Below are 23,617 nucleotides of genomic sequence, written 5' to 3' on the forward strand. Positions count from 1 at the left end.
CCATTGCATTGCTGGCCAGTCATTCTATTGTTACTGTCTGAGGCTGAATGTAGTTATTTTACATCACCACGCGGGGACACTGTAGACCATGACATTTGGGCGTTATTACAGAAGGCGCAAGACTCCTCCCAGAAACAGAGGACGATGATGATGTTTCTCTGGGCTTTGTTACAAAGAGACGGAGGACGGGAGAGAAAAGGATGAGAGACATTATTCAGCTGGCTATTTTTGTGACTGTTTGACAGGAGTGGTTGGACTGGGATTCATGTATTTTTCCTGTTGGATATAATTATGTATATCTCAAGGAGAACGAACCCTTTTCGGATTTATCTTGTGGTCGTGCTGCTGCATTATTGCTGGGACGCGGTGTCTGGGCAGCTCTCTTACTCCGTCTCAGAGGAGGTAAACCCGGGAACTTCTGTTGGAAATATCGCTAAAGATCTAAATCTCAACGTTCAGGAGCTGGAGTCTCGTATGTTTCAGATTGTTAATGGATCGAAGAGGAAATATTTCGACGTAAATCTGAAAACCGGTGTTCTTTACGTCAATGAGAGAATAGACCGCGAGGAGCTCTGTGCGAAGGCTACACAATGCACTGTCAATGTAGAGGCCGTGATCAACAATCCACTGAAGCTGTATCGTTTGGAGATAAATGTACTCGATATAAATGATAACGCACCACATTTCTCAGAGAATTTGCAGTCTCTTGACATTGCTGAAAGTACTTTACCGGGACTCAAATTTGGTCTGATAGAGGCGTCGGATTTGGATGTCGGCAAGAACGGTGTTAATACATACAGGCTTAGTAATAATGATTATTTTTCTTTGGAAATTCACAAAGGAGGAGACAGCGTGTCTGCCGAGTTAGTGCTGCAAAAAGCTTTAGACCGAGAGCATGACTCTGTTATAAAACTCACACTAACTGCAATAGACGGAGGAAATCCACCGAAATCAGGAACCTCACAAGTCATTATCACGGTTTTGGATATTAATGACAACATTCCCATTTTCAGTAAACCTTTATACAAAATTCAAATTCCTGAAAATTTACCAACAGGGTCCAAAGTGATCATTCTGAATGCGACAGACGTGGATGAGGGTTTAAACGCCGAAATAGAATACTCACTGAGAAAAAAGGGTCAGAATCATGTTCTAGATTTATTTGAAATTGACTCTAAAACGGGCGAAATTTTAGTCAAAGGTGAGATCGACTATGAGGAAAATCCAGCCTTTGAGATTCATGCACAGGCCAGTGACAGAGGCCAGCCCCCGATGTCTACTCACTGCAAAGTGCTGGTAGAGGTGGTGGACCTCAATGACAACGCTCCTGAGATCACTGTGACGTCACTCATGAACACAGTGAAGGAGGACGCAGAAGTAGGTACTGCTATTGCACTCGTGTCCGTACTGGATAAAGATAGTGGGAAAAACGGGGCAGTAAAAGCTGTGATTGCAAACGATGCTCCGTTTAAACTGGACACAAATTATAAAAATTATTTCTCTTTAGTAGTTAATGGTCCGCTTGATAGAGAAGCGAAAGCCCAGTACAATGTTACTATCATAGCCACTGACGAAGGGACTCCGCCTCTCTCCAGCACCAGCATAGTTTCTGTTCATGTTTCTGACGTCAATGATAACGCACCTCGCTTCTCGGAGCCTCTGGTTAATGTTTATGTGAAGGAAAACAGTCCAGTAGGAGCGACTATTAAGACAGTGACTGCAGCTGATGCTGATATCAATCAAAATGGTCAGGTGAGCTATTCATTTTTAAAAAGTAACAGTGATTCATTACCACTATCTGCAATGGTGAACATCAATTCAGAGACTGGAGATATAGTCAGTCTGCAGTCTTTTAACTACGAAGAACTAAAAACGTTTCAGTTTAAAGTTCAGGCCACAGACTCTGGTCTTCCTCCGCTCAGCAGCAACGTGACTGTCAATGTTTTCATCCTGGATGAGAATGACAACAGTCCCAACATTCTCGCTCCCTATTCTGAGCACGGCTCCGTGAACAGTGAGACCATCCCCTATTCTGCTGAAGCGGGATACTTTGTGGCAAAGATCAGGGCTGTAGACACAGACTCTGGATACAATGCGCTGCTCTCTTATCACCTCTCTGAGCACAAAGGAAACAACCTCTTCCGCATCGGAACCAGCACCGGGGAGATCAGGACTAAGAGGAGAATGAGTGACAATGACCTGAAGACTCACCCCTTGGTGGTCTCGGTCTCTGATAACGGAGAACCCTCCCTGTCAGCTACTGTGTCTATTGAAGTGGTGGTGGTTGAGAGCACAGCTGACATCCAGACTCAGTTCAGACATGTGCCCATAAAGGAGGAGAGCTTCTCTGATTTAAACCTCTATCTGCTGATCGCCATCGTGTCTGTGTCAGTCATCTTCCTGCTCAGCCTCATCACTTTAATAGCTGTCAAATGCCACAGGACAGACAGCACCTTCAGCAGGTACAGCGCCCCAATGATCACCACCCACCCTGACGGGAGCTGGTCTTACTCTAAAGCTACTCAGCAGTATGACGTCTGTTTCAGCTCAGACACGCTCAAGAGTGACATGGTGGTTTTCCCCGCCCCGTTTCCGCCTGTAGATGCGGAGCTGATCAGTATAAACGGAGGAGACACGTTTACAAGAACTCAGACCTTACCTAACAAAGAAAAGGTAAGAACATGATAACACTACGTAATTCGTCATGTTATTATACTACACCTATGTCGACTCAGTGAGACTTGAAGCAGTTTTAAGTAGTTCTCAATGATCTTTCTGACATGTTCCTGTGTGACTACAAAATAAGACTTGGGTCTTAGTTAAAATGGATTTTCTTTTTAAATTATATATTTCTGTATGGAGATATAAGCCTGTTGTAAATGTGTTGATGGATATCTGATGTCAGACATCACTTACTGCATATTTAGTTTTTAACGTGTACGTTGCTATCCATGGTGCTGAACGTTTCTGGTCGAGTGCTAAATCTGAACCCAGGACGGAAAGCTTGTCGTCGTTATTAAGTAATAAACAAACTTTTGCAGCTCTACGGAATTTGAATCCCAGTCTCCTAGAAACTAGGTTTTTATACTGTTCCATACCCGTGGCAATAATTATTTTTCTGTATGTATTAGATATTTTCATTAACAGCATAATGGCTCTAAGTTTAAACTTCTTACCCTTACCTTGATTATGTTTCCTTTCCTAGATTATTTTTAGTGTATAAGTTTTTTGTCTGGGTAGTATAGATATTTTTTGTTTTGTGTGTGTGTTCTGAAAGTGACTTAAACGGTATGAACCATAACAGCTGGTTCATTTTTCTTCTTTTGGTGAAGTTTCTTAAATAGGTCATAGCAGTGAAACTTTGACGCTGAGGTATAAAATGTTAATTTAAAGGATCAGTCTGCTCACATGCACAGTTATGCTGACCCTTCTTTGATATACAGAATTGCTCGATTAAAATTTCAAGGGGAAATCAATGATGTAAGGTTCTTGCTCATACTGTGATGTGTTAATGTCAGTGTAGTTCTCACAAGTGTCCACATGGGGACATTGTAGACCATCGCTTTTGAACGTCATCTTTAGTGGATCACGGCTCCTCCCAGATTCAGAGGATGATGATGTTTCTCGGTCGATTGAAACAAAGAGACGAAGAGGGCGAAAGAGACGGTGCGACGACCATTTTCGTGTGGCAGTTTGAATTCGTTTTGTATATTATTCTATTGAGCTTCAGTTCTTCATTATTTGTGGCGTTTTTTAAACACATCTGCCTGTATGGTTTCCCTCGATGTCTGGAATTATGCATTTACCGGGCAGAACGGGCTCTGTGTGGATATATCTCTTGGTCGTGCTGCTGGATTGTTACTGGGAAGCGGTGTCTGGGCAGCTCTCTTACTCCGTCTCAGAGGAGGTCAGTCTGGGGACTGTTGTCGGAAATATCGCTAAAGATCTCAACATCAATGTCCAGGATTTGGAGTCCCGTATGTTTCAGATCGTTTCCGGATCAAAGAGAAAATATTTCGAGGTAAATCTAAAGACTGGTGTCCTCTACGTTAATGAGAGAATAGATCGAGAGGAACTCTGCGGCGATGAACCAAAATGTTCGCTCAGTGTAGAAGCTGTTATTAATAACCCACTGAAACTGTACCGAATTGAAATTATAATCTTAGATGTGAATGATAACTCTCCATCATTTCTCAGCACTTCACAGATAATCGACATAACCGAGATCACAGCAGCAGGGGCAAAATTCCCACTGCATCCTGCTGACGATGCAGATGTCGGTAAAAATTCTGTAAATACTTACAAACTTAGTCCAAACGAACACTTCACTCTCGACACACATAAAGGGGAGACTTTAACACCCGAATTAGTGCTTCAGAAAGTTTTAGACAGAGAGAAACAGTCTGTTATTCGCCTCACTCTGACTGCAATCGATGGAGGAAATCCTGCTAAATCAGGCACGATGGTCGTTACAATTAATGTTTTGGATACTAATGATAACACACCCGTTTTTAGTCAAAATCTATACAAAGCTAGTGTTCACGAAAATGTAAAGATAGGCACATCAATAATAACACTAAACGCTACGGATTTAGATGCGGGCTCAAATGGACAAGTGTTATTTTATTTCAGTAAAGCTGGCCGAGGAAAACAAACAGATCTGTTCGATATAGATGAAAAAACTGGGACTGTAACAAATAAAAAGAACATCGACTTTGAAGAGAATAATGCTTTTGAGATTCGAGTACAAGCCAGTGACGGAGCTTCTTCTCCTCTCACTTCACATGCTAAACTATTGATTGAAGTTTTAGACGTCAATGACAATGCGCCTGAAATTTCAGTCACATCGCTGTCAAACACCGTGAGAGAGGACGCGTCCATTGGCACAGCGATTGCTCTTGTTTCAGTACTTGATAAAGACGGAGGTAAAAATGGGATGGTGAACTGTAAGATTGCGAATAACGTTCCTTTCAAATTGGATTCAAATTATAAGAATTACTATTCGCTGGTGGTGGACGGTCCTCTTGACAGAGAGACCGCGTCTCAATACAATATCAGCATCACTGCTACTGACGAGGGGAGCCCACCTCTCTCCAGCACGAGCGTTATTACTGTGCACGTGTCAGATGTGAATGATAACAAACCTATGTTCACAGAAACTATAATCAATATATATGTGAAAGAAAACAGTCCAGTAGGGGCAGTTATCAAAACAGTGACTGCAACTGATGCTGACATTGATCAAAATGGTCAGGTGAGATATTCATTTTTACAAAGTAACAGTGATTCATTACCACTATCTGCAATGGTGAACATCAACTCAGAGACTGGAGATATAGTCAGTCTGCAGTCTTTTAACTACGAGGAGCTAAAAACGTTTCAGTTTAAAGTTCAGGCCACAGACTCTGGTCTTCCTCCGCTCAGCAGCAACGTGACTGTCAACGTGTTTATCCTGGATGAGAATGACAACAGTCCCGCCATTCTCGCTCCCTATTCTGAGCACGGCTCCGTTAACAGTGAGACCATCCCCTATTCTGCTGAAGCGGGATACTTTGTGGCAAAGATCAGGGCTGTAGACGCAGACTCTGGATACAATGCGCTGCTCTCTTATCACCTCTCTGAGCACAAAGGAAACAACCTCTTCCGCATTGGAACCAGCACCGGGGAGATCAGGACTAAGAGGAGAATGAGTGACAATGACCTGAAGACTCACCCCTTGCTGGTCTCAGTCTCTGATAATGGAGAACCCTCCCTGTCAGCTACTGTGTCTATTGAAGTGGTGGTGGTTGAGAGCACAGCTGACATCCAGACTCAGTTCAGACATGTGCCCATAAAGGAGGAGAGCTTCTCTGATTTAAACCTCTATCTGCTGATCGCCATCGTGTCGGTGTCAGTCATCTTCCTGCTCAGCCTCATCACTTTAATAGCTGTCAAATGCCACAGGACAGACAGCACCTTCAGCAGGTACAGCGCCCCAATGATCACCACCCACCCTGACGGGAGCTGGTCTTACTCTAAAGCTACTCAGCAGTATGACGTCTGTTTCAGCTCAGACACGCTCAAGAGTGACATGGTGGTTTTCCCCGCCCCGTTTCCGCCTGTAGATGCGGAGCTGATCAGTATAAACGGAGGAGACACGTTTACAAGAACTCAGACTTTACCTAATAAAGAAAAGGTAAGAACAGAACATTTATAACGACCTACAATGTCAATTGTCATAGAGAATGTAGTGAGCGTTTCTTAACACTGGCCTTATTTATATATTTACTTGTTCCTTACTTTTTTCTTCTCTTCTTCATTTGTCTCTTGAATCCTTTTAAAGAACTGATGTTTTGTATCTGTCACTGTCTATAAGTTGCAAAAGAGTTTTTACTACTAAAATACTGTGGTCGCTGTCCATGGTGCTGTAGATGAAAACGAAGACTTCACTTGTCAAAAAACGTCCCTTTTACTCATTCATATCATTCTCGCGCAGTTTCATGTTGTCATGTTGATAATTTCTTCTCTGACAATGGCTCGGAGATCATGGTCTGAGGCGCAAAGTATACATCATAAATTTGGTGGCTGATATTAGCTTTCCTTGTCGCTTTTTATTGCTTTATGTGTTAAGTCGCTCTAATTATTCAGAGTTGCACTCTGAAAATTCTTTCAGGTGGCTTTAATAGCTTTTTGTTGGAGCAAATCAACAGTGACTCTTGGAGATTTTCTGTTATTTCGCCGTGTGATTTACATTTCTGTCAAAGGTGTAAAACAATATCAAGCACACACAGATGTTTCCCCTCCTTTTAGAAATACACAAAACGCTGCATATTACTAGATAGTATGACCCGTTTACATAGTATTTTTTTTAAATAGCAACCTGATATTTCCTGGCTTTCAGTTCGATTTGAAACTGGCATTTTTTTCGCTGAGCGTCAAGGAGATATGTTTTGTGTGATGCTGAGCAGTTTTTTCCCTTGGTTTGCTATGTAATTTGTACATAAGACCATAAGGGGGCACTATAGACCATAACACATAGACGGTTTTATTAAAATGCTGAGGCCCCTCCCAGAGCTAGAGAGTGAGGATGTGTTGTTGGGCTTTGACACAAAGAGACGCAGAAGCACGGAGAGAAGGCTGGAGCACAATCTGCATTGTGGTCAAATTTATAAGAAGAAGGAACACGGTTTCCGTCCATACTCGACATCGATTGGACTTGTTCCTATGTTTGTTTCACGTCGGATTGGATTATGTCTTCAAAAAACAGGGGTTCTGTGGTGGCATACGTGTTATTTGTGCTGCTGGATTGTTACTGGGAAGCGGCGTCAGGGCAGCTCTCCTACTCTATATCAGAAGAGGTGGCTCTGGGGACTTCTGTAGGAAATATAGCCAAGGATCTAAACCTTAATGTCGATGATCTGGAGTCTCGTATGTTTCAGATCGTTACCGGATCCAAGAGAAAAATTTTCGAGGTAAATCTAAAGACTGGTTTTCTCTTCGTCAGCGACAGAATAGACAGAGAAGAGCTTTGTGCGAAGGCAACTAAATGCACAGTGAGCGTAGAGGCTGTGATTAATGCTCCACTGAAGCTTTATCGTTTAGAAATAAATATTCTGGATGTAAATGACAATTATCCGTCTTTCAGTACTGGTTCACAAACTATTGAAATAGCCGAAAGCACGTTACCTGGGTCTAAATTTCTCCTGTTGTCGGCCTATGATGCCGATGTAGGGAAAAATGGCATCAGCACGTACAAGCTAAATCAAAATGACCATTTTTCATTATCAGTGAACAAAGGAGAAAGTGTTTCTGCCGAGCTGGTCCTCCAGAAAGCATTAGACCGAGAAAAACAGCCTGTTATTAAACTCACATTGACCGCTGTAGATGGCGGAACACCTCCGAAGTCCGGAACATCACAGATAATAATCAATGTCTTAGACATCAATGATAACATCCCACTGTTTACCAAACCACTCTATAAAACCAGCATTAGTGAAAATGTACCGCTTGGTTCATCAGTAATGACAGTAACTGCGACGGACGCTGATGAAGGGCCAAACGGGGAGATTTCATATTCACTCAGCAGCAAAGATCAAGACCACGTTCTGGAAATATTCCAGATTGATGAGCTCACAGGTTTACTGACAGTTCAGGGAAAGATTGACTTTGAAGAGCACCCGGCTTTTGAAATCCGCGTGCAGGCTAGTGATAAGGGCTATCCTCCGATGGCGACACAGTGCAAAGTACTAATAGAAGTGTTGGATTTAAATGACAATACGCCTGAAATATCTGTCACGTCACTGACTGACACAGTTAGAGAGGATGCAAAAGTCGGCACAGCTGTTGCACTTGTGTCAGCCCTGGACAGAGATGGAGGCAAAAACGGAGCTGTTCACTGTGAGATTAAAAACGGCATCCCCTTTAAATTGGAACCAAATTATAAAAACTATTATTCTTTGGTAGTGGACGGACAGCTGGACAGAGAAAGTGCTTCACATTATAATGTCACCATCACTGCTACGGATGATGGAATCCCAGCTCTCACGAGCACCAGGGATCTTACCGTTTATATATCCGATGTCAATGACAACCCCCCTCGTTTTTCAGACGCTTCGGTCAGTGTTTATTTAAAAGAGAACAGTCTGGTTGGAGCAGTTCTAAAAAGAGTATCTGCAATTGATGCTGACATTGATCAAAATGCCCAGGTGAGCTATTCAATAGTCGAAAGTAACAGTAACTCACTGCCACTTTCTACAATGGTAAACATCAACTCAGAGACTGGAGATATAGTCAGTCTGCAGTCTTTTAACTATGAGGAGCTAAAAACGTTTCAGTTTAAAGTTCAGGCCACAGACTCTGGTCTTCCTCCACTCAGCAGCAACGTGACTGTCAACGTGTTTATCCTGGATGAGAATGACAACAGTCCCGCCATTCTCGCTCCCTATTCTGAGCACGGCTCCATTAACAGTGAAACCATCCCCTATTCTGCTGAAGCGGGATACTTTGTGGCAAAGATCAGGGCTGTAGACGCAGACTCTGGATACAATGCGCTGCTCTCTTATCACCTCTCTGAGCACAAAGGAAACAACCTCTTCCGCATCGGAACCAGCACCGGGGAGATCAGGACTAAGAGGAGAATGAGTGACAATGACCTGAAGACTCACCCCTTGCTGGTCTCGGTCTCTGATAACGGAGAACCCTCCCTGTCAGCTACTGTGTCTATTGAAGTGGTGGTGGTTGAGAGCACAGCTGACATCCAGACTCAGTTCAGACATGTGCCCATAAAGGAGGAGAGCTTCTCTGATTTAAACCTCTATCTGCTGATCGCCATCGTGTCGGTGTCAGTCATCTTCCTGCTCAGCCTCATCTCTTTAATAGCTGTCAAATGCCACAGGACAGACAGCACCTTCAGCAGGTACAGCGCCCCAATGATCACCACCCACCCTGACGGGAGCTGGTCTTACTCTAAAGCTACTCAGCAGTATGACGTCTGTTTCAGCTCAGACACGCTCAAGAGTGACATGGTGGTTTTCCCCGCCCCGTTTCCGCCTGTAGATGCGGAGCTGATCAGTATAAACGGAGGAGACACGTTTACAAGAACTCAGACTTTACCTAATAAAGAAAAGGTGAGTCATTTAAAGCTTGTACACATCTCTTTTATAGTTGTGGCTTTGTCAGTTTCGAAATAATCTTCTCCATTTCTTTAATATTTTCACTTGAATGCAGTTTTTTTTTTTTAGCATCTGTTCTTTTCAGCTGCTTTGCTTCAACTACAGATGAATTCTAGCCTGAGGGAAAAGGCACCCGGAGCTCTCCGTGGTCCTGAAATATGAACGGGTTTCTTAAACTGGTTTTGTGATTAACTGTCATTGGGTTTTCTGTTTTCACGAGTTTTAAGACTGTTTTCGGTAGCTCTGAGATCAGAGGAAGGGAGTGCTATCCTTCAACTTGTTTTACTAGGACCTGTAAATGTAGATATTTAACATCGCCACAAGGCGACAGTGTTAGACCATAACATGGAGACGTGTCTCGTTGTGTTTAACGCCCCTCCCAGTGTCAGTTCACAGAGCTTTGTAACAAAGAGACGTAAGACGAGAGGGTACAGTGCGACAGCCGCCTTTCTATCCCCGGATGAAAAGAAAGAAAATAGACGATTAACACACCGTCTTCGTCTAAATTGTTTTATCGGAACTGTCAGATTTGAATCTATGCTGCGTCTAAGTCGAGAGGAACGATGTCTTTACCGAGAAGCAAGTGCTCTGTCTGGATGTGTTTAATGCTTCTGATACTGGATTATTGCTGGGATGCCGCGTTTGGGCAGCTGTCTTATTCCGTCTCAGAGGAGGTCAATTCGGGGACATTTGTTGGAAATATCGCTAAGGATCTGCAGTTAAACGTACAGGATTTGGAGTCCCGTATGTTTAGGATTGTTGCTGGATCAAAGAAAAAATATTTCGAGGTAAATACGAAGACGGGTATCCTCTATGTCAGTGAGAGAATCGACAGAGAGGAGCTCTGCGCGAAAGCTGCAAAATGTACTGTAAATGTAGAGGCTGTGATAAATAACCCTCTAAAGCTGTACCGTATAGAAGTTAATATTCTTGATGTCAACGATAATTTTCCGTATTTCATTGCAAAGTCACAGAGTATAGACATTGCTGAAAGCACGTTACCTGGGATAAGATTTCCCCTACTGCAAGCCTACGATGCAGATGTAGGAAGGAATGGCATAAACACATACAAGCTCAGCACTAATGAACATTTCTCATTGGCAACAACCAAAGCGGGAGAGAGTATTTCTACTGAGTTAGTGTTACAGAAAGCTTTAGACCGAGAAAAGGAGCCTCTGATCACGCTTACTTTAACAGCGTTAGACGATGGAAGTCCACCAAAGTCAGGAACGTCAGATATTATAATTCATGTTTTAGACATTAATGACAACACCCCAGTGTTTGCAAAGTCACTATACAAAACTCGTGTATTTGAAAATGTGCCTATAGGCACCAGTCTACTGACTTTAAATGCGACAGATGCAGACGAGGGAGCAAACAAAGAAATCATATATACGCTTAGCACAAAGGAGCAGGACCACATACTGCAGATTTTCCAAATCGACCCAAACACAGGTACACTGACGGTTGAAGGAAAGGTGGATTTTGAAGAACACCCAGCCTTTGAGATTCGAGCACAGGCCAGTGACAGAGGCCAGCCTCCGATGTCTGCTCACTGTAAGGTGCTGGTAGAGGTGGTGGACCTCAATGACAACGCTCCTGAGATCACTGTGACGTCACTACTGGACACAGTGAAAGAGGACGCCACAGTAGGTACGGCTATCGCACTTGTTTCTGTGTTGGACAAAGACGGAGGCAAGAATGGGGAAGTCGATTGCGCAATAGACGGCAAGACTCCCTTTAAATTGGAAACAAATTATAAAAACTATTACACGTTAGTAGTTGAAGGGCCCCTAGACCGAGAGCGCATCTCTCACTATAATGTCAGCATAATAGCAACTGATGGAGGCAGCCCCTCCCTCTCCAGCACCAGTATTGTTACCATTCACGTTTCCGATGTTAATGATAACGCACCTCGTTTCTCATCGCCAGACATTAACATTTATGTGAAGGAAAACAGCCCAGTGGGAGAAGTTCTCAAAACAGTATCAGCATTTGATGCTGACATGAATGAAAATAGCCAAGTGAGTTACAGTTTTTTAGAAAGTAACACTAACTCAGTCCCGCTGTCTACAATGATTAACATCAACTCAGAGACTGGAGATATAGTCAGTCTGCAGTCTTTTAACTATGAGGAGCTGAAAACGTTTCAGTTTAAAGTTCAGGCCACAGACTCTGGTCTTCCTCCGCTCAGCAGCAACGTGACTGTCAACGTTTTCATCCTGGATGAGAATGACAACAGTCCCGCCATTCTCGCGCCTTATTCTGAGCACGGCTCCGTTAACAGTGAGACCATCCCCTATTCTGCTGAAGCGGGATACTTTGTGGCAAAGATCAGGGCTGTAGACGCAGACTCTGGATACAATGCGCTGCTTTCTTATCACCTCTCTGAGCACAAAGGAAACAACCTCTTCCGCATCGGAACCAGCACCGGGGAGATCAGGACTAAGAGGAGAATGAGTGACAATGACCTGAAAACTCACCCCTTGGTGGTCTCGGTCTCTGATAACGGAGAACCCTCCCTGTCAGCTACTGTGTCTATTGAAGTGGTGGTGGTCGAGAGCACAGCTGACATCCAGACTCAGTTCAGACATGTGCCCATAAAGGAGGAGAGCTTCTCTGATTTAAACCTCTATCTGCTGATCGCCATCGTGTCGGTGTCAGTCATCTTCCTGCTCAGCCTCATCACTTTAATAGCTGTCAAATGCCACAGGACAGACAGCACCTTCAGCAGGTACAGCGCCCCAATGATCACCACCCACCCTGACGGGAGCTGGTCTTACTCTAAAGCTACTCAGCAGTATGACGTCTGTTTCAGCTCAGACACGCTCAAGAGTGACATGGTGGTTTTCCCCGCCCCGTTTCCGCCTGTAGATGCGGAGCTGATCAGTATAAACGGAGGAGACACGTTTACAAGAACTCAGACTTTACCCAACAAAGAAAAGGTAAGAACATAGTTACATTAAGTATTTATCACTATACTGTTTCTAGAATTGAAGGCGAAAATGTGCAGTTTTAGGTGAATATTTATTCTATCTCAAACAGCTTTGCGCTACAAAACAAAATTAATTTTGAAATACCATTTGAACTAAAATATAAATGACATCAAGTATAGGTGGAGCAGATTCATATCGTATACATTATGCCCTGTTGTGTGTTTGTGTTGGTTTTCTCATCTCAGTCATTATTGGCGTTCATTATCTCGATGTGCGGGCTACTACTGCGTTAAATGCTTCAAGGGACATTAATGTAGGGGTTTCTGTGTTACTGCTCTAATTGATGGTGAATGTAGTTCTCACAAGTGTCCACATGGGGACATTGTAGACCATGGCTTTTGAACTTCATCTTTAGTGGATCACGGCTCCTCCCAGATTCAGACGATGATGATGTTTCTCAGTCGATTGAAACAAAGAGACGAAGAGGGCGAAAGAGACGGTGCGACGACCATTTTCGTGTGGCGGTTTAAATTCGTTTTGTGTATTAGTCTATTGAGCTTCAGTTCTTCATTATTTGTGGCATTTTTGAACAAAACTGCCTGTATGGTTTCCCTCGATGTCTGGAATTATGCATTTACCGGGCAGGACGGGCTCTGTGTGGATATATCTCTTGGTCGTGCTGCTGGATTGTTACTGGGAAGCGGTGTCTGGGCAGCTCTCTTACTCCGTCTCAGAGGAGGTCAATCTGGGGACTGTTGTCGGAAATATCGCTAAAGATCTCAACATCAATGTCCAGGATTTGGAGTCTCGTATGTTTCAGATCGTTTCTGGATCAAAGAGAAAATATTTCGAGGTAAATCTAAAGACTGGTGTCCTCTACGTTAATGAGAGAATAGATCGAGAGGAACTCTGCGGCGATGAACCAAAATGTTCGCTCAGTGTAGAAGCTGTTATTAATAATCCACTGAAACTGTACCGGATTGAAATTATAATCTTAGATGTGAATGATAATTCTCCATCATTTCTCAGCACTTCACAAGTCATTAACATAACCGAGAGCACAGCAGCAGGGGCTAAGTTTCCCCTGCATGCAGCTCATGATGCAGACGTAGGTAAAAATACTGTCAATTCGTACAAGCTTAGTCCAAACGAACATTTCTCCCTGGCCACACATAGAGGGGAGACTGTAACACCTGAATTAGTGCTTCAGAAAGTTTTAGACAGAGAAAAACAGTCTGTGATTCGACTCACACTGACCGCTATTGATGGAGGAACTCCTGCTAAGTCAGGCACTATGATCATTACAGTCAATGTGTTGGACATTAATGATAATCCTCCTATATTCAGTCAAACGTTATATAAAGCCAGTGTTTATGAAAATGCAAAGATAGGCACATCAATAATAACGTTAAATGCGACGGATTTAGATGCCGGCCCAAATGGACAAGTGTTATATTCATTCAGTGAGGTAGGCCGAGGAAAACAAACTGATCTGTTCGATATAGATGGAAAAAGTGGCACAGTAACAAATAAAAAGAACATCGACTTTGAAGAGAATAATGCTTTTGAGATTCGAGTACAAGCCAGTGACGGGGCTTTGTCACCGATGACCTCACACGCCAAATTATTGATTGAAGTTTTAGACGTCAATGACAATGCGCCTGAAATTTCAGTCACCTCACTGTTAAACACCGTGAGAGAGGACGCGTCCATTGGCACAGCGATTGCTCTTGTTTCAGTATTTGATAAGGACGGAGGTAAAAATGGGATGGTGAACTGTAAGATTGCGAATAACGTTCCTTTCAAATTGGACTCAAATTATAAGAATTACTATTCGCTGGTGGTGGACGGTCCTCTTGACAGAGAGACCGCGTCTCAATACAATATCAGCATCACTGCTACTGACGAGGGGAGCCCACCTCTCTCCAGCACGAGCGTTATTACTGTGCACGTGTCAGATGTAAATGATAACAAACCGATGTTCACAGAAACTATAATCAATATCTATGTGAAAGAAAACAGTCCCGTAGGGGCAGTTATCAAAACAGTGTCAGCTACCGATGCTGACATTGATCAAAATGGTCAGGTGAGATATTCATTTTTACAAAGTAACAGTGATTCATTACCACTATCTGCAATGGTGAACATCAACTCAGAGACTGGAGATATAGTCAGTCTGCAGTCTTTTAACTATGAGGAGCTAAAAACGTTTCAGTTTAAAGTTCAGGCCACAGACTCTGGTCTTCCTCCGCTCAGCAGCAACGTGACTGTCAACGTTTTCATCCTGGATGAGAATGACAACAGTCCCGCCATTCTCGCTCCCTATTCTGAGCACGGCTCCGTTAACAGTGAGACCATCCCCTATTCTGCTGAAGCGGGATACTTTGTGGCAAAGATCAGGGCTGTAGACGCAGACTCTGGATACAATGCGCTGCTCTCTTATCACCTCTCTGAGCACAAAGGAAACAACCTCTTCCGCATCGGAACCAGCACCGGGGAGATCAGGACTAAGAGGAGAATGAGTGACAATGACCTGAAAACTCACCCCTTGGTGGTCTCGGTCTCTGATAACGGAGAACCCTCCCTGTCAGCTACTGTGTCTATTGAAGTGGTGGTGGTCGAGAGCACAGCTGACATCCAGACTCAGTTCAGACATGTGCCCATAAAGGAGGAGAGCTTCTCTGATTTAAACCTCTATCTGCTGATCGCTATCGTGTCGGTGTCAGTCATCTTCCTGCTCAGCCTCATCACTTTAATAGCTGTCAAATGCCACAGGACAGACAGCACCTTCAGCAGGTACAGCGCCCCAATGATCACCACCCACCCTGACGGGAGCTGGTCTTACTCTAAAGCTACTCAGCAGTATGACGTCTGTTTCAGCTCAGACACGCTCAAGAGTGACATGGTGGTTTTCCCCGCCCCGTTTCCGCCTGTAGATGCGGAGCTGATCAGTATAAACGGGGGAGACACGTTTACCAGAACTCAAACTTTACCTAATAAAGAAAAGGTAAGAACATAGTAGCATTATTATCTTTTACTGAACTGCATGTTTATAATTGAAGGTGACATGCTGCAGTTTCATTTGGAGTTTCAAGGTTGATACCTTACAAATTTTTGCCGACTGTGTTTTTGTCAATGATTTTCTCATCTCAATCAGTGCTGAGTGTTTGTTATTTCTATGTGCGGGCTACTTGGAGTATAACATGTACAGGGTTTGTGCTATGTAAGGGTGACGTTACTCTTATATCATTACACTGCTTTTTAATTAAGACAGAATTCACGTTCAGCAGAAGTAACCAGTGTTACTGACTTTGTAGCTTAATAATGCAGCTTGCTGTTCATTCGCTGATAGTTTTTAAACGGAGGTGATTTTTCATGGCTGATTCGTGTTTCCATGCGCGTGCCTCTATCCGTGGTCCTGAACGCAGCTTCTTACACTTGCTTGCAATTCCCAGAACAGAATGCAAACCAAAACAATGTTGAAGTGCACGGTGCACATACATTTATAAATAGCTTTGGTAGAAGCTTTTCATCAGTATGTTACAGACTTTATAATATATATTTGAAAAATCTCTGCTTATTTCATCTCTGCAGTCACTTTACTTTTGAATGGAAAAAAAATTAAGCCGGAGAGTGTATTTCTTCATTTAACTCGCTGTAACTCTCCTCAAGCCTTTGTTTGAAATGTCAGTCAGTTTATAATACAGGCTGCCATATAAAGAACACTTCACTCCTACAATCTAATTTTTAGTGACTGGTGACATGAAGGTTCCTGTTCATTATTCGACCCTTTTTATTTTTGTAACTGCTTCATGTTTTAAGAACTGAGAATGTTTACTACCGACAAATGTTATGTTTGATGCGGCATGTATTTATGAGAAATGTCCACGTGGGGACACTGCAGACCATCACATTTGGACGTGCGCTTTGAAGACTCAGGGCTCCTCCCAGAGTCAGCGGATGATGTATCTGCAGGCTTTGTTACAAAGAGAGACGACAAAGAACGGTCCTCTTGTTTGGTCGTGAAAATGCGGACATTTTTGTTTGGTATATTTCTTCCTTGAGCTTCATTTCGTGGTTGCAGTAACATATTGTTCTTATTTGCCTCGATGCTCCTTCTCGATGTCTGGAATTATGCATTTACCGGGCAGAACGGGCTCTGTGTGGATATATCTCTTGGTCGTGCTGCTGGATTGTTACTGGGAAGCGGTGTCTGGGCAGCTCTCTTACTCCGTCTCAGAGGAGGTCAGTCTGGGGACTGTTGTCGGAAATATCGCTAAAGACCTCAACATCAATGTCCAGGATTTGGAGTCCCGTATGTTTCAGATCGTTTCCGGATCAAAGAGAAAATATTTCGAGGTAAATCTAAAGACTGGTGTCCTCTACGTTAATGAGAGAATAGATCGAGAGGAACTCTGCGGCGATGAACCAAAATGTTCGCTCAGTGTAGAAGCTGTTATTAATAACCCACTGAAACTGTACCGGATTGAAATTATAATCTTAGATGTGAATGATAATTCGCCATCATTTCTCAGCAACTCACAGGTCATTAACATAACCGAGAGCACAGCAGCAGGGGCTAAGTTTCCCTTACAACGAGCTCATGACGCAGACGTAGGTAAAAATACTGTAAATTCCTACAAGCTTAGTCCAAACGAACATTTCTCTCTGGCCACACATAGAGGGGAGACTGTAACACCCGAATTGGTGCTTCAGAAAGTTTTAGACAGAGAAAAACAGTTTGTGATTTGTCTCACACTGACCGCTATTGATGGAGGAACTCCTGCTAAATCAGGCACTATGATCATTACAGTCAATGTGTTGGACATTAATGATAATGCTCCTGTATTCAGTCAAACGCTATATAAAGCCAGTGTTTATGAAAATGTAAAGATAGGCACATCAATAATAACACTAAACGCTACGGATTTAGATGCCGGGGTAAATGGAGAAATATTGTACTCCTTTAGTAAAATAGATCATGTGACCAAAATTGATCTGTTTGCTATTGATGAAAAAACTGGAACAGTAACAAATAAAAAGAACGTCGACTTTGAAGAGAATAATGCTTTTGAGATTAGAGTACAAGCCAGTGACGGAGCTTCCTCACCGATGACCTCACACGCCAAATTATTGATTGAAGTTTTAGACGTCAATGACAATGCGCCTGAAATTTCAGTCACCTCACTGTTAAACACCGTGAGAGAGGACGCGTCCATTGGCACAGCGATTGCTCTTGTTTCAGTATTTGATAAAGACGGAGGTAAAAATGGGATGGTGAACTGTAAGATTTCGAATAACGTCCCTTTCAAATTGGACTCAAATTATAAGAATTACTATTCGCTGGTGGTGGACGGTCCTCTTGACAGAGAGACCGCGTCTCAATACAATATCAGCATCACTGCTACTGACGAGGGGAGCCCACCTCTCTCCAGCACGAGCGTTATTACTGTGCAAGTGTCAGATGTAAATGATAACAAACCGATGTTCACAGAAACTATAATCAATATCTATGTGAAAGAAAACAGTCCAGTAGGGGCAGTTATCAAAACAGTGACTGCAACTGATGCTGACATTGATCAAAATGGTCAGGTGAGATATTCATTTTTACAAAGTAACAGTGATTCATTACCACTATCTGCAATGGTGAACATCAACTCAGAGACTGGAGATATAGTCAGTCTGCAGTCTTTTAACTATGAGGAGCTAAAAACGTTTCAGTTTAAAGTTCAGGCCACAGACTCTGGTCTTCCTCCGCTCAGCAGCAACGTGACTGTCAACGTTTTCATCCTGGATGAGAATGACAACAGTCCCACCATTCTCGCTCCCTATTCTGAGCACGGCTCCGTTAACAGTGAGACCATCCCCTATTCTGCTGAAGCGGGATACTTTGTGGCAAAGATCAGGGCTGTAGACGCAGACTCTGGATACAATGCGCTGCTCTCTTATCACCTCTCTGAGCACAAAGGAAACAACCTCTTCCGCATTGGAACCAGCACCGGGGAGATCAGGACTAAGAGGAGAATGAGTGACAATGACCTGAAAACTCACCCCTTGGTGGTCTCGGTCTCTGATAACGGAGAACCCTCCCTGTCAGCTACTGTGTCTATTGAAGTGGTGGTGGTCGAGAGCACAGCTGACATCCAGACTCAGTTCAGACATGTGCCCATAAAGGAGGAGAGCTTCTCTGATTTAAACCTCTATCTGCTGATCGCCATCGTGTCGGTGTCAGTCATCTTCCTGCTCAGTCTCATCACTTTAATAGCTGTCAAATGCCACAGGACAGACAGCACCTTCAGCAGGTACAGCGCCCCAATGATCACCACCCACCCTGACGGGAGCTGGTCTTACTCTAAAGCTACTCAGCAGTATGACGTCTGTTTCAGCTCAGACACGCTCAAGAGTGACGTGGTGGTTTTCCCCGCCCCGTTTCCACCTGTAGATGCGGAGCTGATCAGTATAAACGGAGGAGACACGTTTACCAGAACTCAGACTTTACCTAATAAAGAAAAGGTAAGGACAGAGCATTACATACTTGGGGATACTATTAAACTACACTAATGTCGACTCGATAAGACTTATAGTAGTTTTCAGTAAGCAATAAAACATATCACATGGGTGATTTCCAGATAAATAAACAGGGTTGTTGTTTTTTGTTGAAATAGATTTTTTAATGATATATTTCTGTATGTTGATACAGGCCTGTTGTAAATGTGTTGATCAGTATCTGATGTCAGTTATTATTTGCTGCACAGTTAGCTTTGCCAGATAAGCGGCAGATGATGACATGACAGCTTTGGATGTGTCTGTTGCTATCCATGGTGCTGAACGCTTCTGGTCGTGTGCTGATTTACAGACAAGCATGGATATGAACCGTTTTTGTGAAGACTCAGAGTTATGCTTTACTTCCAACATATAACTAGTAAAAAAAAAAGATGTATGAGCACGCAAAAAGAAGATGTATGCTTGCTGACTTGTGAATCCTCTTGTTAATGTATGTTGTATGGGAGTAGCCATCTAGTGCTTTGTCTGCAAAGTCCTAGGCCACCTGCCTTATTGTCTAAATACGTTGCAATGTTTTCAAGAAACTATTTGCTGCTGCGTGTTACTCCTATAATACGTTTTGTTAATCAACCGTAAATCTATGTATCCTTTAATACCGTCTCATCCCAAATGTTTTTAACACGATGTTTCAGTATTATGATGCTCTACACATGGCTCTGAAATATGAGGCGAATACACTTTATCACGTTATGAGGGCATGACAGCAGCCTACAGTCAGCATGGAAGCAGTCGTCTTTTTTTTTTTTTTTTTTTTTTGCTTATCACTGACAAGAGTAATTTCAGTTCTGGTGATTTTTCATAAAGAAACAACAACAATGTTTCATTGTGTTTATTTGAAAGCGTTGTAGTTATTTCAAATGGCCGTGAGGTGACACTGTAGACCGTAACACCGCCAGCAGGTCGCTGATGTGTAGAAGGCCCTCCCACACTGAAAGGATCATCATTTTCCTCAGTGCTTTGTTAGAATGAGACGCAGGGCGAAGGAGCGTGTATACAGAAATTTTACTGCCACATAATTTGTTTTTTCAAACGAGTTTTTGGTCTTAATAAGCGAAAGGTGCATCGATATACGGATCTATGCTTTGTTATCGTCGTATGGAATTATGCAGCTGCCGGGAAGAAAGACCTGTATTGGGATATATCTAGTGCTTGCTATTTTGGAGTATAACGGGGGAGCGGTATCAGGACAGCTTTCCTATTCCGTCTCGGAGGAGGTAAACCTGGGGACTTCTGTTGGAAACCTCGCCAAGGATCTTAATCTTAATGTACACGAGTTGGAGTCACGTATGTTTCAGATCGTTACCGGATCAAAGCGAAAGTATTTCGATATAAATTTGAAGTCAGGGTTTCTCTATGTCTGTGAAAGAATAGATAGAGAAGAGCTCTGTGCGAAAGCTGCGAAATGTACAATAAACGTAGAGGCTGTGATTAACAATCCACTCAAACTTTACCGTATTGAGGTTAATATTCTCGACGTGAATGATAACCCCCCCTCTTTCAGTGCCAAATCTCAAACTATCGACATAGCAGAGAGCGTATTACCGGGAGCTACATTCCCTGTGCTGTCGGCTTACGATGCTGATGTAGGGAAAAACGGCATTAACACATACAAGCTGAATCCCAGTGAATATTTTTCTTTAGCGGTGCACAAAGGAGAGAGTGTGTCAGCCGAGTTAGTTCTTCAGAAATCATTAGACCGAGAAAAACAGGCTTTAATTAAACTCACACTCACCGCTGTAGATGGAGGAACGCCTCCAAAATCAGGCACATCAGAGATATTCATTAATGTTCTTGATATCAACGATAATATTCCGGCCTTTACAAAAACACTGTATAAAACAAGTATTACAGAAAATGCACCACTTGGCACCACAGTAGTGACAGTGTCTGCAACTGACGCCGATGAGGGAACAAACAAAGACATTGTGTATTTACTCAATTCGAAAGATCAGGACCACGTCTTGGACATTTTTGAAATTGATCCGGAAACAGGAATCATAACAGTTAAAGGGAAAATCGACTTTGAAACAAACCCTGCCTTTGAAATCCGCGTGCAGGCTGCGGACAAAGGCCAGCCTCCATTAACAGCCCAGTGTAAAGTACTGGTGGAGGTGGTAGACCTGAATGACAATGCCCCTGACATCACAGTGACGTCACTGCTCGGCACTGTGAGGGAGGACGCTGAAGTCGGTACCGCCATTGCACTCGTGTCAGTTCTTGACAGAGATGGGGGCAAAAATGGTGAAGTGAAATGTGAGATACTGAATTCGGTTCCCTTTAAATTAGAGACAAATTATAAAAATTATTATTCTTTGGTTATCGGAGGAGCTCTAGACAGGGAGCTCATTTCCCAATACAACATCACTATTAAAGCTACGGATGAAGGTCGGCCCCCTCTCTCCAGTACCAGTGTAGTCATTGTTCAGGTTTCTGATGTCAATGACAACATACCTCGGTTTTCAGAGACTGTGATTAATATGTATGTGAAAGAAAACAGCCCAGTTGGCACGGTTCTGCAAGCAGTTTCTGCAACTGATGCTGACATTAGTGAAAATGGTCGAGTTCGCTACTCATTAGTTAGTGACAATAACATCGTGCCGCTGTCTACTGTAATAAACATCAACTCAGAGACTGGAGATCTAGTCAGTCTGCAGGCTTTTAACTACGAGGAGTTAAAAACGTTTCAGTTTAAAGTTCAGGCCACAGACTCTGGTCTTCCTCCGCTCAGCAGCAACGTGACTGTCAACGTGTTTATCCTGGATGAGAATGACAACAGTCCCACCATTCTCGCGCCCTATTCTGAGCACGGCTCCGTTAACAGTGAGACCATCCCCTATTCTGCTGAAGCGGGATACTTTGTGGCAAAGATCAGGGCTGTAGACGCAGATTCTGGATACAATGCGCTGCTGTCTTATCACCTCTCTGAGCACAAAGGAAACAACCTCTTCCGCATCGGAACCAGCACCGGGGAGATCAGGACTAAGAGGAGAATGAGTGACAATGACCTGAAAACTCATCCCTTGGTGGTCTCGGTCTCTGATAACGGAGAACCCTCCCTGTCAGCTACTGTGTCTATTGAAGTGGTGGTGGTTGAGAGCACAGCTGACATCCAGACTCAGTTCAGACATGTGCCCATAAAGGAGGAGAGCTTCTCTGGTTTAAACCTCTATCTGCTGATCGCCATCGTGTCGGTGTCAGTCATCTTCCTGCTCAGCCTCATCACTTTAATAGCTGTCAAATGCCACAGGACAGACAGCACCTTCAGCAGGTACAGCGCCCCAATGATCACCACCCACCCTGACGGGAGCTGGTCTTACTCTAAAGCTACTCAGCAGTACGACGTCTGTTTCAGCTCAGACACGCTCAAGAGTGACATGGTGGTTTTCCCCGCCCCGTTTCCGCCTGTAGATGCGGAGCTGATCAGTATAAACGGAGGAGACACGTTTACCAGAACTCAGACTTTACCTAATAAGGAAAAGGTAAGAACAATGATGTAAAGTATGTGTTGTCATTGCTCTTCATCTATGCTGATAATTGACGGTGAAATTATACTCGTTTCTACTTAGGTGCGAACAATCTTTCATCGTAACAGACCTAAAGCTTGGGTTAAATGAAAAGTCACTGAGGTTGTTGTATTTTTTACGTTGTTACAGGCCTTCTTTACATATGTTGCTCTCTCCTCTGGCTGTCCTCTCATTTAGTACATTAGTATGTCGCTGTCTCTGGTGCTGAACGCCAGTTTCTGTGGACGCTCTGCCTCAAGTCCTCATCACATTCGGAATATATGAAACATAGTGTATATGTATAAGAAGTGCTGTGTGAAAAGAAAGGCATAAGTAAAAAATAATATATTTTTGCTATTTTGTTGTTAAAAAAAATCCAGGTTTGCATCTCAGCGTTCACGGACTTCATGCTTTATCCCTGCCTTTAACATTTTATCTGGTGATCAATCACTTTTGCAGCCAGTCTGAATTACCTAACCTATAGAAATGGAAGTTCCCAACTTGCATCAATAACTGCATCTTTTTTCAAATGTAAACTTGACTATTTAGACAATGCAAACTCTGCAGCATACAGTCTGAGAGAAAAGCAAATTTCTGTTACGTTCTTAAAACATAATTAGCTCTTTTCCAGGTTTAGAGATACTGTTACTTGTGTCAAACGTGCAGCCTTGATGTCGACGGTGAATATCCGTTCAAATGATCGGTTGTTTGGATAATCTAGGACAGCAGTATCTTCACTACAGTACCTTTTACTATGCATTCTTTCCGTGGCGCATACACCGTTCGTAACTAAGTGGTTGTCCGCATTTCTGAATGAGGAAGGGTATTTTCCAGCTGTCTGTGTAGTTCATCACATTTACCACACAGTGACGCTATAGACCGTAACACTGAAACGTTGTGGCTCCTCCCAGAGTAAAAACCGAATGACTGTGGATTTTCATCACAAAGAGACACGAGAAGAGAA

The 23,617-nt window shown here is 43.2% G+C and overlaps 4 protein-coding genes across 8 annotated transcripts in view; all 4 read left to right on the top strand.

Annotated features, from left to right (window-relative positions):
• The window catches only part of LOC121188169 (protocadherin alpha-C2-like), a 132,260-nt gene that overhangs the window by 46,515 nt on the left and 62,128 nt on the right, over positions 1–23,617 (top strand). Inside the window, exon 1 of one of the 5 annotated variants that reach the window (XM_041047771.1) lies at positions 262–2,673. The exons of the other annotated variants lie outside the window; for them this stretch is intronic. Coding sequence (XP_040903705.1) covers positions 292–2,673 — 2,382 coding nt within the window. The 5' untranslated portion in view covers positions 262–291. Of the gene's footprint in view, positions 1–261; positions 2,674–23,617 lie in introns of those variants that run through there. 5 annotated transcript variants of the gene reach the window in all.
• Positions 3,785–6,196, top strand: LOC121188862 (protocadherin alpha-10-like). Its single transcript, XM_041048805.1, has one exon. The coding sequence runs from the start codon at positions 3,785–3,787 to the stop codon at positions 6,194–6,196; it is 2,412 nt and encodes an 803-aa protein (XP_040904739.1).
• LOC121188863 (protocadherin alpha-8-like) lies at positions 7,230–9,668 on the top strand. The gene has a single exon (XM_041048806.1). It carries the CDS (start codon positions 7,230–7,232, stop codon positions 9,666–9,668), a length of 2,439 nt encoding a protein of 812 aa, XP_040904740.1.
• LOC121188864 lies at positions 10,214–22,859 on the top strand. The gene is made up of 5 exons (XM_041048807.1): positions 10,214–12,595; positions 13,194–15,593; positions 16,652–19,110; positions 20,202–22,633; positions 22,819–22,859. Exons 1-5 carry the CDS (start codon positions 10,214–10,216, stop codon positions 22,857–22,859), a joined length of 9,714 nt encoding a protein of 3,237 aa, XP_040904741.1.

The sequence above is a fragment of the Toxotes jaculatrix genome, chromosome 10 (assembly GCF_017976425.1).
Source record: "Toxotes jaculatrix isolate fToxJac2 chromosome 10, fToxJac2.pri, whole genome shotgun sequence".
Taxonomy (NCBI): Eukaryota; Metazoa; Chordata; class Actinopteri; family Toxotidae; genus Toxotes; species Toxotes jaculatrix.